At 45.6% G+C, this 16,786-nt stretch overlaps 1 protein-coding gene across 1 annotated transcript in view; it reads left to right on the top strand.

The window, feature by feature from the left end:
• Positions 1-15,175, top strand: part of DIPK2B (divergent protein kinase domain 2B) — a 63,098-nt gene extending 47,923 nt beyond the window's left edge. The window contains exons 3-5 of the mRNA XM_003417973.3: positions 10,542-10,715; positions 13,389-13,677; positions 14,835-15,175. Of these exons, the coding sequence (XP_003418021.1) occupies positions 10,542-10,715; positions 13,389-13,677; positions 14,835-15,175 (804 nt within the window). The remainder of the gene's footprint in view (positions 1-10,541; positions 10,716-13,388; positions 13,678-14,834) is intronic.
• Positions 15,176-16,786: the final 1,611 nt, after the last annotated feature.

Raw genomic sequence — 16,786 nt, 5'->3', positions numbered from 1 at the left:
CCAAGCTTATTCTTATTGATTCTCCTTTGTAGGTGTCTTTTCGTTTATCCCTAACTGCTCTTAAAATTCTTTCTTTATCTATGGTTTTGGGAAATTTCATTATGTCTTGGTGAATTTCTTTTAAGATCTACCTTATGTGGAGTTCGATGAGCATCTTAGATAGATATCTTCTCATCTTTCATGATATGAGGGAAGTTTTCTGCCAACAAAACTTCAACCATTCTTTCTGTATTTTCTGTTATCCCTCCCTTTTCTGGTACTCCAGCTACTCATAGGTTGTTTCTCTTGATGGAGACCCGTATGATTCTTAGGGTTTCTTCATTTTTTTTTTTTATTCTTTTATCTGATTTTTCTTCAAGTATATTGGTGCCCAGTGCTTTATCTTCAATCTCACCAATTCTGCCTACCACTTGCTCAGTTCTGCTCCTCTAACTTTCTATTGAGTTGAGTAATTCTGTAATTTTATTTTTAGTCTTCTGAATTTCTGATTGCTGTCTCTCTATGGATTCTTGTAGCTTATTAAATTTTTCATTATTTTCTTGAATAACCTTTTTTAAATTTCTCAACTGCTTTATCTGTGTTTTCCTTGGCTTGTTCAGTGTATTGCCTGATCTCCTTCCAGATCCCATTCCTGATGTCTTGAAGAGTTCTGTATATTAATCTTTTGTATTCTGCATCTGGTAATTCCAGGAAGGCACCTTCATCCAGAAGATCCCTTAATTATTTGTATTGAGAGCTTGTTTAAGCGATCACAGTCAGCTTCTTTATGTGATTTGATATTGACTGTTGTCTCCAAGCCATCTATAAGTTATTGTATTAGTTTATTTTTCATTTGCTTACTGTATCCTAGCTTCTTGCTTTGTTTTGTTTTGATATGTCCAGATAGGTTGCTTGAGTGAGCCAGCTTGATTATTTTTGCCTTTGAAGATCTAATGTCCTGTCTTCAGATGGCTAGAGCTGTTATCAGGTATATGAGCCTAAGGAGTCCATTCATTTTTCTTGTATGGTTTCAGCTCAAGTGTCCTGGTAGTTGGTCACCAAGTGTGTGGTACAGCCTCGGTCCTACAGTCTTAGAAGGCCAGGAGTGATTGGTATAGGTACCTGTATCTGGTTGCAGCAGGGGGTCATGCTCTGAACAAGGCAGGGGGCTGACAACTGTCCCCCAAGTGTCTGTGTGGAAAGTGAGTCCCTGTTCCCTAGAGTGGACAGGTGGGTGGGTTCTGCAGATGGACCATGGGCACCCAAAACTTTGGGTTTTAAGGACTGGGAGGTACCAGTTATCCTTCAACCCCAGTTGCTGGTGGCTGGGTGAACTGAGTGAAGCCACCAGTCCTTAGGCTCCTCATGTGGGTAGGTGAAGACCCTGTTTAATAGGCAAAGTGGTGTCAAATATCAAACACACACCACTCCACCACATAGCTGAAACAGTTACAGTCTGCCAACAAGGGCCTGTTCTCCTGAAATAGACCCACACAGGTCCATGCGGGGGGAAAGTTATTCAAAGTCCATGGACTGTTTGTGCCTGGACAGGAGCCATTTCTGTCCTGAGCTCCCCAGGTTAATGGAGCTGGCAGATGATCTTTTCCCCAACTGTGAATTTATTTCTTCTCCAAGATTGGGAGAATGGCTCAGGACGTGCAGCAGAACCTATCTCAGGCCCAGGGAAATCGACAGCCACTAAAGTCAGATTGGGGGCTGGGGGTACGGTAAAATACACGCAAGTACTTAGCTTTTGCTGAGAGCGCCATTCTTCTCTGGTTCCGGAAGTGTGAGTAGGCTTTGCGGCTGGCTGTTTCTCCCTGAGGAAACCGAGGCCGAACACTACCACCAGCCCACTGCAGCCTAAGAGTTCCCAGTAATTCAGGTCCGGCAACTCCTCTCCGCTTCTGAACTGTCTCTCCCTCCCCCTGCCACTCAGTCTGTTTTCTAACTTTGCCTTTGAAGTTCAGGGCTCCTAGCTTGTCATAAATATAATCATTTCACTTGTTTTTTTCGTGTCTTTGTTGTAAGAAGGTTCACTGGAAGCATCTGACTACTCTGCCATCTTGGCACCACCTCCCGCTGCACTGTTTACAACAGCAAAAAGATGGAAGCAACCAAGGTGCCCACCAATGGATGAATGGATAAAGAAATTATGGTATATTCACACAATGGAATACTACGCAATGATTAAGAACAACGATGAATCTGTGAAACATCTCATAACATGGAGGAATCTGGAAGGCATTATGCTGAGTGAAATTATTCAGTTGCAAAAGAACAAACATTGCATGAGACCACTATTATAAGAACTCAAGAAAAAGTTTAAACACATAGGAAAACATTATCTGATAGTTATGAGGGTGGGGAGGGAGGTAGAAGGGTATTCACTAATTAGATAATAGATAAGAACTACTTTAGGTGAAGGAAAAGACAACATACAATACAGGGAAGGTCAGCACAACTGGACTAAAACAAAAGTTTAAAAGTTTCCTGAATACAACCAAATGCTTCAAAGGCCAGAGTAGCAGGGGTGGGTGTCTGGGACCATAGTTTCAGGGGTCATTGAGGTCAATTGGCATAACAAAATATATTAAGAAAACGTTCTGCATCCAACTTTGGTGAGTGGCATCTGGGGTCTTAAATGCTAGCAACTGGCCATCTAAGATGCACCAATTGGTCTCAACCCACCTGGAGCTAAGGAAATAAAGAACACCAAAGACACAAGGTAAATATGAGCCCAAGAGACGGAAAGGGCCACAAAAACCGGAGACTCCATCAGCCTGAAATCGGAAAAACTAGATGGTGCTCGGCTACCACGGATGACTGCCCTGACAGGGAACACAACAGAGAATCCCTGATGGAGCAGGAGAAGAGTGGGAATCAGACCTCAAAGTCCCACAAAAATACCAGACTTAATGGTCTGACTGAGGCTAGAGGGACTGCAGAGGTCATGGTCACCAGATCCTCTGTTAGCCCAAGACTGGAACCATTCCCAAAGCCAACCTTTCAAGTAGGGATTGGACTGGAGTATAAGACAGAAAATGGTACTGGTGAGGAGTGAGCTTCTTTGCTCAAGTAGAGACATGAGACAATGTGGGCAGCTCCTGTCTGGAGGTGAGATGAGAAGGCAGAGGGGGACAAGAGCTGGTTGAATGGTCATGAGGAATACAGGGTGGAGAGGAGAAATGTGCTGTCTCATTAGGGGGACAGCAGCTATGAGTACATAGCAAGGTGTGAATAAGTTTTTATATGAGAGGCTGACTTGATTTGTACACTTTCACTTAAAGTGCAATAAATAAAAATAAAGTACTAACATCAAATAAATAAATAAGTGGCCCAGGGCTGGGATAGAGGCTCTGTGATTGTCAGAGATCCAGCCTATTTTAATTTTACTGACCCACATTTCTTAGCATGCCATGGTCCAGGATAGCTGTCCAAGCACCAATCATTGCTTCCACATTCCAGCCAGGAGTTAAAAAGGGGTGAAGATAGCCACACCCTTTCTCTTTAAAGGCCTTTCTCTGAAATTTCTTCTTATAGCTTATTGACCTGTACCCAGTCACGTTACCACACCCAGCTGCAAGGGAAGCTGAGAATGGAATCTTTACTCTGGGCAGCCATATGCCTGGCTAAAATCCAGGTGTCATTCATGTGGTTTTTCTCTAGAAGCTATAGATAAGAAAGTTCATCCTTTGGTAGCACAAGAGAGGGCGTTTTCCCTCAGGACAGACCAAAACTTAAGAACAGTCTTGGCCACACTTCTCTGAATCTATTCTCCACATCGCATCCAGAATTAGTTTCCTAAAATGTATATCAAAGTATGTCCCTGCTTAAAGCCTTTAATGGGTCCCTATCCCAAAAATATCCCATCTAGATAAAATCAAAATTCCTTAGAATGACTTCAATGTTCTTCCTGTTTGGACTTCTCTGTCCACTCTTACTAGGGACACTCTAGCTTCAAGGAGTACTGACTGTCCTACTTATAGCTTCCAGCACATTCTCTCTCATCTTGAAGTGTTTGCATACATTGTTCCTCTGCATAAAATACCCTTCCACCCACTTTGCAAGTTTACTCTACCCATGCTTCAGCCCTCAGCTTAGACTTCCTTGTCTCCCAAGAAGCCTTTTAGGAGCCCACAAAAATGTTTTATTTTCTTTTAAAATAAAAAAATGAACTTTCAGGTCCAAGAAAATGTTTTAATACATAATATTAATGTATTTGTCTTTATGCCAATGCAGTTGTAAAATGCAATTTTAAATTTCTTTTTAGTGGAGGAAGAAGCCCATGAAGGCAAAAGTACCTGGGGCCTACGAAACTTATAATGTGGCTCTGCTCCCATGGGCTCCAGTAGTTCCCTGGCTTCACTCCAGTCACAGCACTTCCAACACCACATTGTGACTGCTGGACGCTTGTTGGTCTCCCCCACTGGACAGGAGCCCCAGGAGGGTAGGGCCTATTTTGTTCCCCTTTCTATCCCCAGTGCCTAGAATACAGCCTAATGCTTAGTAGATGCTCCAAAAAATTGATGGGGTGAATGAATGAATGACCAGATCTCAGCTAACTATGGTGTTACATGATGTGGTCATCTCATTCCCAGTAAAGACAAATGGTGCAGGTTTTACCTGGCTACACCTATCGCTTACCCAGCATGCTGTCTTGGTATAAATACTAGGTATGTGTGACCTTGAGCAACTCACTTAATCTCCCTAAATATCAGTATTGCCATCTGTAAAATGGAAGTAATAATAGTATCTACCTCATTAGGTTCTTGTGAGGAGTAAATGAAAGAAGACACTGTACCTGTGAGGGACTTTGAACAGTTCCTGTTGTATAGCAAGTTCTCACTAATCATTATCTGTTATTATTGCTGTTCTTGTTATGGCCAATCAGAGGTAGGATGCTGATTGGCCATAACAAGAACAGCAATAATAATAGATAATGATTACTACCTCTCCCAGAGGTATTCTCATTTAAGAGTTGGCTCTTGGAGAAGAAAGAATTACTTACTCCTCCCCCTCTATGATCATCTGTAATGGGAGAATTTCAGGCTGTGTGTTATAAGACGTTCAGAAGCAAAGAGATGTTCCCATAGCCTCTAAAATCATCTTCTAAGGTAGCTTATGGGGATGGGGGTGGGACAGGGCCTATTACAGTGAAGAAGGTGTGGATACTAGAGTCTGACCCATTGGATTCAAATCCTGTATCCAACCCCTCCAATCCTTACCTACACCCTGCAAACTTCTAATTCATTATTTGCAAAATGAAGCTCCTGGGATACCTTGTTGTTGTTATTGTTAGGTGCCCTCAAGTCAGTTCCAATCATAAAATAAATAAATAAATAAAAATCATAGCCACCCTATATACAACAGAACGAACATTGCCTAGTGCGGCGCCATCCTCACAATCGTTGCTATGCTTGAGCCCATTGTTGCAGCCACTGCGTCAATCCATCTCATTGAAGGTCTTCCTCTTTTTCACTGACCCTCTACTTTACTAAACATGATGTCCTTCTCCAGGGACTGGTCCCTCCTGATAACATATCCAACGTATGTGAGACATAGTCTCACCATCTTCGCTTCTAAGGAGCATTCTGGTTGTACTTCTTCCAAGACAGATTTGTTCATTCTTTTGGCAGTCCATGGTATATTCAATATTCTTCTCCAACACCACAATTCAAAAGCGTCAATTCTTCTTTAGTCTTCCCTATTCATTGTCCAGCTTTCGCATGCATATGAGGTGACTGACAACACCATGGCTTGGGTCAGGCAGACCTTAGTCTTCAAAATGATATCTTTACTTTTTAACACTTTAAAGAGATCTTTTGCAGCCGATTTACCCAATGCAATGTGTCTTTTGATTTCTTGATGTCTGCTTCCATGGGTGTTGATTGTGAATCGAATTAAAATGAAATCTTTGACAACTTCAATCTTTTCTCCGTTTATCATGATGTTGCTTATTGGTCCAGTTGTGAGGAATTTTGTTTTCTTTATGTTGAGGTGTAATCCCTACTGAAGGCTGTGGTCTTTGGTCTTCATCAGTGAATGCTTCAAGTCCTCTTCACTTTCAGCTAGCAAGGTTGTGTCATCTTTATAACGCAGGTTGTTAATGAGTCTTTCTCCAATCCTGATGCCTGGTTCTTCTTCATATAATCCAGCTTCTCAAATTATTTGCTCAGCATACAGATTGAACAAGTATGGTGAAAGGATACAGCCTTGAAGCACCTCTTTTCTGACTCTAAACTATGCAGCATCCCCTTGTTCTGTTTGAGTGACTGACTCTTGATCCAGGTACAGATGCCTGATGAGCACAATTAACTGTTCCAGAATTCCCATTCTTTGCAATGTTATCCATAATTTGTTATGTTATGATCCACACGGTCGAATGCCTTAGCATAGTCAATAAAACACAGGCAAACATCCTTCTGGTATTCTCTGCTTTCAGCCAGGATCCATCTGACAACAGCAATGATCTCCCAGGTTCCGCGTCCTCTTCTAAATCCGGCTTGAATTTCTGGCAGTTTCCTGTCGATATACTGCTGCAGCCACTCTTGAATGACCTTCAGCAAAATTTTGCTTGCATGTGTTATTAATGATATTGTTCAATAATTTCCGAATCCAGTTGGATCACCTTTCTTGGGAATGGGCATAAATAAATATGATCTCTTCTAGTCGGTTGGCCAGGCAGCTGTCTTCCAAATTTCTTGGCATAGATGAGTGAGCACTTCAAACGCTGCATTCATTAGTTGAAACATCTCAATTGGTATTCGGTCAATTCCTGGAGCCTTGTTTTTCGCCAATGCCTTCAGTGCGGCTTGGACTTCCTTCATTACTATCAGTTGCTGATCATATGTTGCCTCCCAAAATGGTATAGTGGTATAGTGACTCTGTGAATTCCTTCCATCTTCTTTTGATGCTTCCTTCATCATTTAATATTTTCCCCATAGAATCCTTCAGTATTGCAACTTGAGGCTTGAATTTTTTCAGCTTCAGAAATGCCGAGAGTGTTCTTCCCTTTTGGTTTTCTATCTCCAGGTCTTTGCACATGTCATCATAATACTTTACTTTGTCTTCTCGAGCCACCCTTTGAAATCTTCTGTTAAGCTGTTTTACTTCAGCATTTCTTCCATTTGCTTTAGCTACTCAACATACAAGAACAAGTTTCAGGGTCTCTTCTGACATCAACTTTGGTCTTTTCTTTCTCTCTTGTCCTTTTAATGACCTCTTGCTTTCTTCATGTATGATGTCCTTGATGTCATTCCATAACTCATCTGGTCTTCAGTCATTAGTGTTTGACACGTCAAATCTATCCTTGAAATGGTCTCTAAATTCAGGTTGGATATACTCTAGGTCATACTTTGGCTCTCATGGTCTTGTTCTAATTTTCTTCAGCTTCAACTTGAACTCGCACATGGCAATTGATGTTCTGTTCCGCAGTCAGTTCTTGGCCTTGTTCTGACTGATGATACTGAGCTTTTCCATCACCTTTATCCACAGATGTAGTCAATCTGATACTGTGTATTCCATCTGGCTAGGTCCATACGTAGGGTTGCTGCCATTTATGTTGTTGAAAAAGATATTTGCAATGTAGAAGTCATTAGTCTTGCATATTTTATCATACAGTCTCCAGTATCATTTCTATCACCAAGGCCATATTTTCCAACTACTGTTTCTTCTTTGTTTCCAACTTTTGCATTCTGGTCAACAGTAATTATCAATGTATCCTGATTGAATGTTTGATCAATTTCAGACTGCAGAAGTTGGTAAAAAATCTTCAACTTTTTCATCTTTGGCCTTAGCAGTTCGTGCATAAATTTGAATAATAGTCTATTAACTGGTCTTCCTTGTAGGCATATGGACATTATCCCATCACGGACAGCGTTGTACTTCAGAATAGATCTTGAAATGTTATTTTTGACAATGAATGCAATGCCATCCCTCTTCAAGTTGTCATTCCCAGCGTAGTATAACATATGATTGTCTGATTCAAAATGACCAAATACCAGTCCATTTCAGCTCTCTCATGCCTAGGATATCAATGTTTATGGGTTCCATTTCATTTTTGACAATTTTCAATTTTCCTAGATTCATACTCTGTCCATTCCATGTTCCGATTATTAATGGATGTTTGCAGCTGTTTCTTCTCATTTTGAATCGTGCCACATCAGCGAATGAAGGTTTTGACAGCTTGACTCCATCCATGCCATTAAGGTAGACTTTACTTTGAGTAGGAAGCTCTTCCCCAGTCATCTTTTGAGTGCCTTCCAATCTGAGGGGCTCATCTTCTGGCACTGTATCAGACAATGTTCCGCTGCTATTCATGAGGTTTTCACTGGCTAATTCTTTTCAGAAGCAGACCATCAGGTCCTTCTTCCTAGTCTATGTTAGTGTGAAAACCCAGCTCAAACCTGTCCACCATGGGTGACCCTGCTGGTATTTGAATACTCGTGGCATAGCTTCCAGCATCACAGCAACACGAAAGCCCCCACAGTATGACAAACTGCCAGATGCACGCGGAGTGGGGTACCCGAGAGTATTAAACAGGGAACTGTACAGGAAATACCCAGCCCACTGCCTGGCACGTGGTGGGTTAGTTCCCTCTCCTCCCAACTGTAAACACTTCCACAGGACAAAGCACACATGAATTGGAAGCTCGAAGACTGAGAGCCTCTTTAATTTTCTCTGCCTGAGCTGAGCTTCCTGTGCCCCGCTCCTCTCAGGCATGGAAAGAGTTATCCAAGCACTGTTAGGCAACCCCAGTCACATCTCATCTTGCCCAGTCACTTCAGAATCTTGACCAGTCCCCTCCCCACCTCCCTGGGGAGTCCAGGGGCTCACCAATTGCGCACACTATGGTGGTTTGACGAGCATGCACATTAGCCTCTATCAGACTGTTCTAGTCCTCATCTGGTGGCAGGAGCATATTCTGACCACAGCCATGCCAGCAGTGGCCTGGTTGTAGTGTGACCAACCCACTCATTTTCCTAGTTTTAGCATTGAAAGCTCTGTTTCCCAGGAAACCCTTCAGTCTCAGGCAAACTGGGATGGCTGGTCATATCCTCTCCAACCTCCAAACTCCTACGTCAAGTCTCTCAGAGGTCCTCCCACCCTCCTGTGCCCCTACTGGGGGGGACCCAGGGCTCCAGGCTGCTGTCCCCACCCCGTGCTGGGTGCCCAGGGCTCTGGAGACTGCCTTTAGCTGCCTACCCCAACAACTCAGTTAGCCAGGCCTCCACTAGGCCAGCATCCTGCAAACCCACAGCCTGCGGACACACTTTTATGTCCTGGATCTTTCGGGCTTGGTTTGTGATCTTCAAAGCTAGCTTCTCAGAACTTGAAAATCTTGTTCTCAATTCATAAAGCCAGCGTTCCTTGGCTATCACCAACTGCTCTCTCTGCTGGGAATTTTTTCTTCCTTAATTAATTTAATAACAATAGCTAGCATTTACTGAGTACTCACTACCTGCCAGACATTGTTCTAGATATTTTACATCTCTTAACTTATTTGATCCTTGTGTCTCCTTAAAAAAATAGGGTGTTACAATTGTCACCCTCACTTAAGATTGGAACCCAAGGTACAGAGAGACTCAGTAGCTTGTTCGAGGTCACACAGCTGGCAAGCGTGGAAGCCAGGTTGAATTCTGGCTGACTGGCACCAGGGCCGTGTCCATAACTATATTTCTTTTCTTTTATTAACAGGCTCATTATCTTTTTTGTTCAGAGTGTGAAGAAAGGTATAGAGGAGGGCTGAAAGGTTATGGAAAATAAGCCTAGGTTCATATCTCTAAATTTTAATCCCCACAAAAAGAACAAAGTGGCACATATAAAGATGCTCATGCGTGACATAATAATGGCGGCGCTGTAGCAGTGAAAAAGGGGATGGTTAAGCGCTTAGCTGCTAACCAATAGGTTGGCAGTTGAACCCACCCAGCGGCTCCGTGGCAGAAAGACCTAGAGATCCGTTCTTGTACAGATTTAAAAAAAAAACAGCCTAGAAAATCCCATGGGGCAGTTCTACTCTGTCACATAGGGTCGCTATGAGTCCAAATCCACAATAACAACTTGGCAGTGAAATGGTGGAAGAAATCGAAAGAGCTGATCACAGGAGGGCGCTCTGATTAATTCAGCCTGATAACATGGGCAGGGTGGGAGTGTGATGGTGGAAGGAGACACAGACTGGCGCTCTAAGGCTGGATTGCCGGGTGAGGGGTGGGGTGGGGTGAGGAGAGCCCACTAAGAGGATAAGGGGCCCGCTTCCTCCTGCCCCGCAGTAATTTCCCTCTCGCCCTTCGCTGCCCACCTCGTGCCCCGTGGTGATCCCCCCTCCCCCGCCCCTCAGTAACTCCCCCTCCCCCACGAGGGTTCCGCCCCCTTTCCTTGCCCCAGGGGTCTTTTCCCCCTCCTGCCCCGCCCTCTAGTAGCAATCAGCCCGCTCCTTCCCAGGCCCCCACCTGCGGGGTCTCCCCCACACGCAGCGCCTGTTCATCCGCCCTTCCTGCCGGCCCCCGCCAGCGCTCAACACCCATTTCCCCGTCCTGGGGGTCTCGCCCACACCCCCGCAGGGCCTGCCCAGCCCCCTTTTGCGTTGCCCGTCGCAGCGACTCCTGGACCGCGTGGTCCGTCGGTATGCTGAGGTGGCAGACGCCGGCAGCATCTTCATGGACCACTTCACCGACCGCGACAAGCTGCGACTGCTCTACACGCTGGCAGTCAACGCGCACCCCATCCTTCTACAGGTAGGCAGCGACCCTCCAACGCCGCAGACCTGGGAAAGCCTCTCAAAAGAGGGGTTCAACTCTGCTGTGGGCCCGGGAGGGTATGAGCATAAATTCAGGGGAGCAGCCTCCTCAGACTTTCAGGCGGGCCCAGGGTTGAGCGCTCTATCCATTACTGCATGCCTTGGGGCCACCTGCCCATTTTAGAATCTTTGTGGCATTCCTTGGCTTCTTCACTGTGGAAGTACGGTAGGAGAGCTCAAGGGGGTGGAGGGGAGCGGGTAGGTGAAGGGTGGGGTGGCTAAATGGCCACCTTCACTGTCTGAGGCTGCCCTGAAGGGTAAGTTTGACCTGTGCCTCAAAGAGTAGCAAGATTTGAGCAAGTTCTGGAGACTCCAGAGAAAGGAGCCAAAGAAACCCTTGCAGAAGTGTGCCCTGAAGCTACACTTGGAAAAGAGAGGAAAATGGAAGTAACCTAAATGTCCGTCAATATGGGAAATAGTTGAATAAATGAAGATGCATTAGGGCCTGGGGATACAAAACAGGCACAGGTCTCTGCCTTCTTGCAGCTTCCAGTCCAGTAGTAGACAGGCAGTTACATAAACAAGCATTCGTGGACCATGTGCAGTCCAACCACACCAATTTCCCCCAAACCCCAAGGGTCACAATACAGGGGTCACATAATAGGCACAAAGGAAACTAGGAAGTGGGAGGGAGCAACAGGAAGAAGAGGGAAGTTAGAGAGAGGAGGAGGAAAGAGAGGCGGAGAGGAGAAAGAGGAGGAAGGAGATAAAGAGGAGAGGGAAAAGAGGAAGCCACAGTAAAAACAGTTAATAAAATATAGGCCAAATGGATGACAACCGAATATATAACAGCTCTCATTTATTGAGCACTTGCTATGTGCCAAGCATTATGTTGGGGTTTTACATCGTTGTCTCGTTTAATGCTTATGCTAAAAAAAAAAAAAAAATGCTAACCCCACAGGAATATCATTATTGTCCCCATTTCCAGATGAGGAAACTGGGGCTCAGGGATGTTAAGTACTTAGCCAAAGTCAAAGATGAAACCCAAACCCAGAGCTCTCTGACTCTTTACAAAAACGATTCTAGGAAAATTGGCATGTTAGACACTAGAGGAGAAGGAATGCGTGTTGTCTCAGAGGTCTTTTCTCCCATCCTTCTAACCTTGGCAGCAGCAGCAGACACTAGCTACTCACAGCCCTGGCTCCTGAGAGGCCTGGGATGGGGACCATGGGGCTGGGACCCTCCACTCAGCCTGGCAGGGACCTGCCACCCACCTGGGGATGGCTCTGTGGACACATATGTGGGCATCACCAGCAGGCCCAACGCCCCCTCTGGGCATGGGAAATGCCAAGAAGCACTTGGACATGGGTTCTTTACAAAAGCGACAGGTAGATGAGCATGCACAGAAGATAACAGAAACTCATCAGAGAGGGGGATGGCTTCATTTTTTGAAGAAGGAAAAGCAAGGAAGAAGGTGCTACGTATTTAAAGTTTCTGTTATTTCCCTCATTGCCACATCTTTCTCCCATGGAGCAGCTGGTGAGTTCAAACCACCGACCTTTTTGTTAGCAGCCAAGCTCTTAACCACTGCATCACCAGGGCTACTTCATTTCTCTCATAGTTTAAAGAAATGCCATTCTAGATATACCTGCTTCAATAAATAGTCAAGAAAAGACCAGGCAGGATTCCCTTCCTGCTTTTTCACCTCACATATCCACATGCTTGGAGCTCTTACAAGGAGACAGAAGAGACAGGCCTGGGGCTGTGTGCTTCGTAGACCAGCTTAAGCTGTCTCCCAGTCAGTGGGAGAGCATCTGTGAGTGTCTAGTTACCCAAGCCAGGCTGATCCACCCAGGGCCAGGAGGAAAGATTTCAGGCCAGTACAGTGATTTCCTAAATGTGGGTCATCCAAGGGCCAGCTTCATGATTTTTGCCATATCCCAAAACCACCTATAGTGTTATTTTGTAATATTTTTCTTTAAATAAGCCTTAAGTTGATGCTCTTTTTTTCCCATAGTCTCTTCCTAAGCAATGATATCTGTCAAATCTCAAATATTATTCATGTTTTGTCAACTACACAACTCTTAAAACGTATTCCCTTAAATCCTGTATGCCATCTAAAAACACAGCAAGTCCATCGGGAGGCTTGTACCACACTTGGAGACCAAAACAAAACCAGTTGCTGTTAAGTCGATTCTGACTCACGGCCACTCCACAGGTGCACAAGTAGAACTGTTTCATAGGGTTTTCAATGGCTGTGACCTTTTGGAAGCAGATTGCCAGGCCTTCCTTCTGAGGTGCCTCTGGGCAAGTATGAATCGTCAGCCTTTCAGTTAGCAGCCAAGCATTTAACCATTTTTGCCACCCAGGGACTCCACATTTGGAGAAACTCTGTTGAAATACAATCCACAGTGTGGAAATTAGTGCCTCCTTTTCCAAATCTTTTAATAATTGAACAAAAAAAAATGTGTGTGGAGGGAGGGATGGGGGTATTGTCAGTTTCAAAGAGGTATAGAAAGGGTTGAGAGACTTTTGCTGACGGGTTTGGAGACAGAGGGGGTTGGAGACGGAGGATGCCTGGGTAAGGCTGATCTTTCTGTGTGCTCATGGTGACAGGCAGAGACTGAGATTTCTGAGTGTCTTCTCCTGCCTCCTCCTTCTGGCTTGGCAGATCTTCCCTGGGGCAGAGGGATGGCCGCTGCCCAAGTATCTGGGCTCCTGTGGCAGATTCCTTGTCAGCACCAGCACCAGACCACTGCAGGAATTCTATGGTGCACCCCCAGACCAGGCAGCCGACCTCGCCTACCAGCTCCTTGGTGTCCTGGAGTCTCTGAGGAACAACGATTTGAACTATTTCTTCTACTTCACCCACATCGATGCAGGCATGTTTGGCATCTTCAGCAACGGGCATCTGTTCATCCGGAATGCCAGCACACTGGGTGTCATTGACAAGCAGGAAGGTAACCAGCATGGGCCTGGATGAGTGGCTGTCAGAGGAGAATTCAGGGTGACAGAAGCTAGGGAGGGGTAGTCAGGGGTTATACCACGGGCCTTTCCAGTCTCTGTGTGACACAGAAAGAGCAACCCAAGTTCGGGGATGTTAGCTGCCATGTAAAATATTCCCCTTACCCATTTGAGTCTCTGCTCCACCTCCAACTCCAAAGGGGACCTGGACTTAGCCCTGTCCATGAGAGGCATTTCCCATCCTGCACAACCCCGACTGTGCCCACCAGGGGCAGTGCTGTTGTCCAATTCGGTCTGTGAGGTGGCCCAGGGACGTGCCTCCCTCCCCACCATATACACACACAACTCACAGGTCTATCTCTCTTAGAGCCTTTCTCATCAGATGTTTTTAGTCTTTATCTAAAATTTAAATATCTGGCTGACTTGCTGGTATACTTCACAATCTATTTTGGCACTTTTTTTTAATATAAAGTTTTCTAATTAAAAGGCATGGCACCAAAGGAGATGCATGAGTGAATCATATGTGCAGGGGCTCATCCAGGGTTCTAGAACCCTTTGAACATCCCCATCTCTAACAGTGACCAAATTTTCTGAGCCCAAAATTTTTCTGATTTTTTATTGTATTTATATGAGTAGGTCTACAAACATAGACAAATTAAACCGTGCTTACTCATTTCTTGATTTGCCTTTATCAAGGAGAATAAAATTAGAAGAAATCAGGCTGATTCCAGAATATTCAGGACATCAGTACTGAACACCACTCCAGTACAACCACTGGATGCATATTCTGGGTTACCTGTACTTTCTCCTGATTTTTTATTTAAAAAGGCCAAGTAATACCAGTCTTAATACTTTCCTGAGTTCCTTAATTCAGTACTTACAGGAGTAGAACAACATGGATGTGATTCCTACAATTACAGGCCCAGCTTCTGAGAGGGAGAAGTGGATTTTCCATGACTATTATGACACAGACAGACATTATAGCAGAGAGAACTCCCATGTTGATCTCATCAGGGGCCACTGTGACCCTGAGCCCTGATGATAGGGAAATGCTAGGAAATGAAACCTGCTTTGCCCATGGATTCTGATTAGTGGCACTCTCCCCAAGGAGAACAGGCAGTGGGGCATGTAATATTTTCCGTTTCTCTTCCAGGCAGCCAGGTAGCCACCAGGGCAGAAGAGAATAAAGACATCTTTAGCTGCCTGGTTTCTGGCTGCCAGGCCGAGCTGCCCTCCTGTAATGCCATCCCAGAGAAGCAGAGCCTGGTGCTGGTGTGTCGGCAGTTGCTGCCCCGACTTCTCCAGGGGAAATTCCCTTCCCCCGTGCAGGAGGAGATAGATGCTGCGCTCACTCAGTGTGCGGAGGGTACTCGCCCAGATCCTGAAGTCCTGGGGGCCGCCAGCCGGCTGAAGGACATCTTGAGGCCCCTGAGGACCTGTGACCCCAGATTTGCTTACCGCTACCCAGACTGCAGGTATAATGCTAAGTTCTGAGGGGCTGGAACTAGCTGGCTTGGGGGACAACAGTCTTGACCTTCCATTCCCCCAGTGAGGTTGCTGCAAGGTTGAAAGAAGAACTTCAGTTCAAATGCACATTGATTTCCCAGGGATTAGGGAATACTTGAACTACCAGAGGGGAGTTCTGTGATACCACATGAATGCCACCACTGGCTGGCAGGTCATGGCTAAGCACAGGAGTGGGCATCAGAAGACCCGAGTATGGACACTCACTTGACCTTGGAGCCTCAGTTTTCTCCCTGGTAACAGAGGAAAACCTATGTTTTCCATAGACTCTCGTTAAAGTGAAAGAAGACAAAAGATGTGAAGGGCCTGTGACAATGATCACAACCCTAGCCCAGGAGGTTACAAAGCATGGTCCAGGAGCCACACAGGCACGGCAAATGAGAAAGAACCATGGAGGTCAAGAGCATGACTCTATGAGCTGTCCCAGCCAGAGCATGGCAGGAAGGCAGTGTGAAGGGGAGGCTCCTGGCCAGTATCATGTTAGACTTGGACAAGGGAAGCCCCCTGCCTGTTTCCCACACTTTAGAGGGCCCTGCTCTAGCCCTCCACCACGCCCCCCCCCCATACCACGACAGGGCAAAGAGACTGCAGACCGAGGGGACTTGCCTACTAGGGGCTGCTTCTAGACCATTTTCTGGGTACCTGGGACTCCCTAGACACGCACATGAGGTACCTCATGGTGTGGGAAGGAGCCAGGGATAAGATAAGGAGGGGAGTGGGTTGGGGGTCAACATGTTATTTCAGGTCCTCCAAGAGCAGGTGTCAAGGCAGGGTGAACTGTGCAAGGATTTTATCAAGCGAGATGTCTGTGTGCAAGGAAATAAGGAAGGAGCTAGAGAAAGCTGGGAGAGTGTTCAGACTGTGACCATGCTGTAAACCTGAGTTTGAGTAAAGAAGAGAGGGAGAGAAAGTTAGGTGGAGGTACCATAGACTTCTGGCTGTGCAGTCTAAGAAAGGTTCAGCCAAGCTCTCAGGGGTCCTTGAGCCAAAGTTGGCCATCAGGGTAGTCCCATGTCTCCCAGGAACAGGCCGCCTTAGCATCCATATCACACTTACCATTGATGGGGAACAGCTCTTAGGAAGCAAAGATGGACTTCAAAGGACAGGGGTTGGGGCACTTAGTTCTGTTCCCTGGGACAGGAGGTCTGTTAGTGGGAGAACATTCTTACCAGAGCCATAGCCAGGGCCCAGGGGTCGGCTCTCTCCACACTGCCATGCTCCATGCTCAGAATTCTCTGAGGAGTCCAAGAATTCTCATTGAAGCCTGACCTCCCAGCTCAACGTGAAAATATTTTTTCAAAGTTGGCAAATAGAACATATTTTATTTAACAGTTTGTTAGTTTGCTTTATACCTTTTAAATATTTAAACACTTCATTTATACTCTTGCCTTGGCCCCTCAAACATTAGTGGAGGACTCTTCTGGGCCTGTGCCCAGCCTCCGTGCCAACAATCTACCCCCAGGGACCTAACGGTCTACCTCCTCTTTTCTACCTCTTAATTGCCACCTTAAAGTGAATCGCCACCTTCACTTTGTAAATGGGGAAACTGAGGCTTGGAGAGGAAGAGTGATTTGCTCGGGC

The sequence above is a fragment of the Loxodonta africana genome, chromosome X (genome assembly GCF_030014295.1).
Source record: "Loxodonta africana isolate mLoxAfr1 chromosome X, mLoxAfr1.hap2, whole genome shotgun sequence".
Taxonomy (NCBI): domain Eukaryota; kingdom Metazoa; phylum Chordata; class Mammalia; order Proboscidea; family Elephantidae; genus Loxodonta; species Loxodonta africana.
This window is presented reverse-complemented; position numbering and strand designations above follow the sequence as displayed.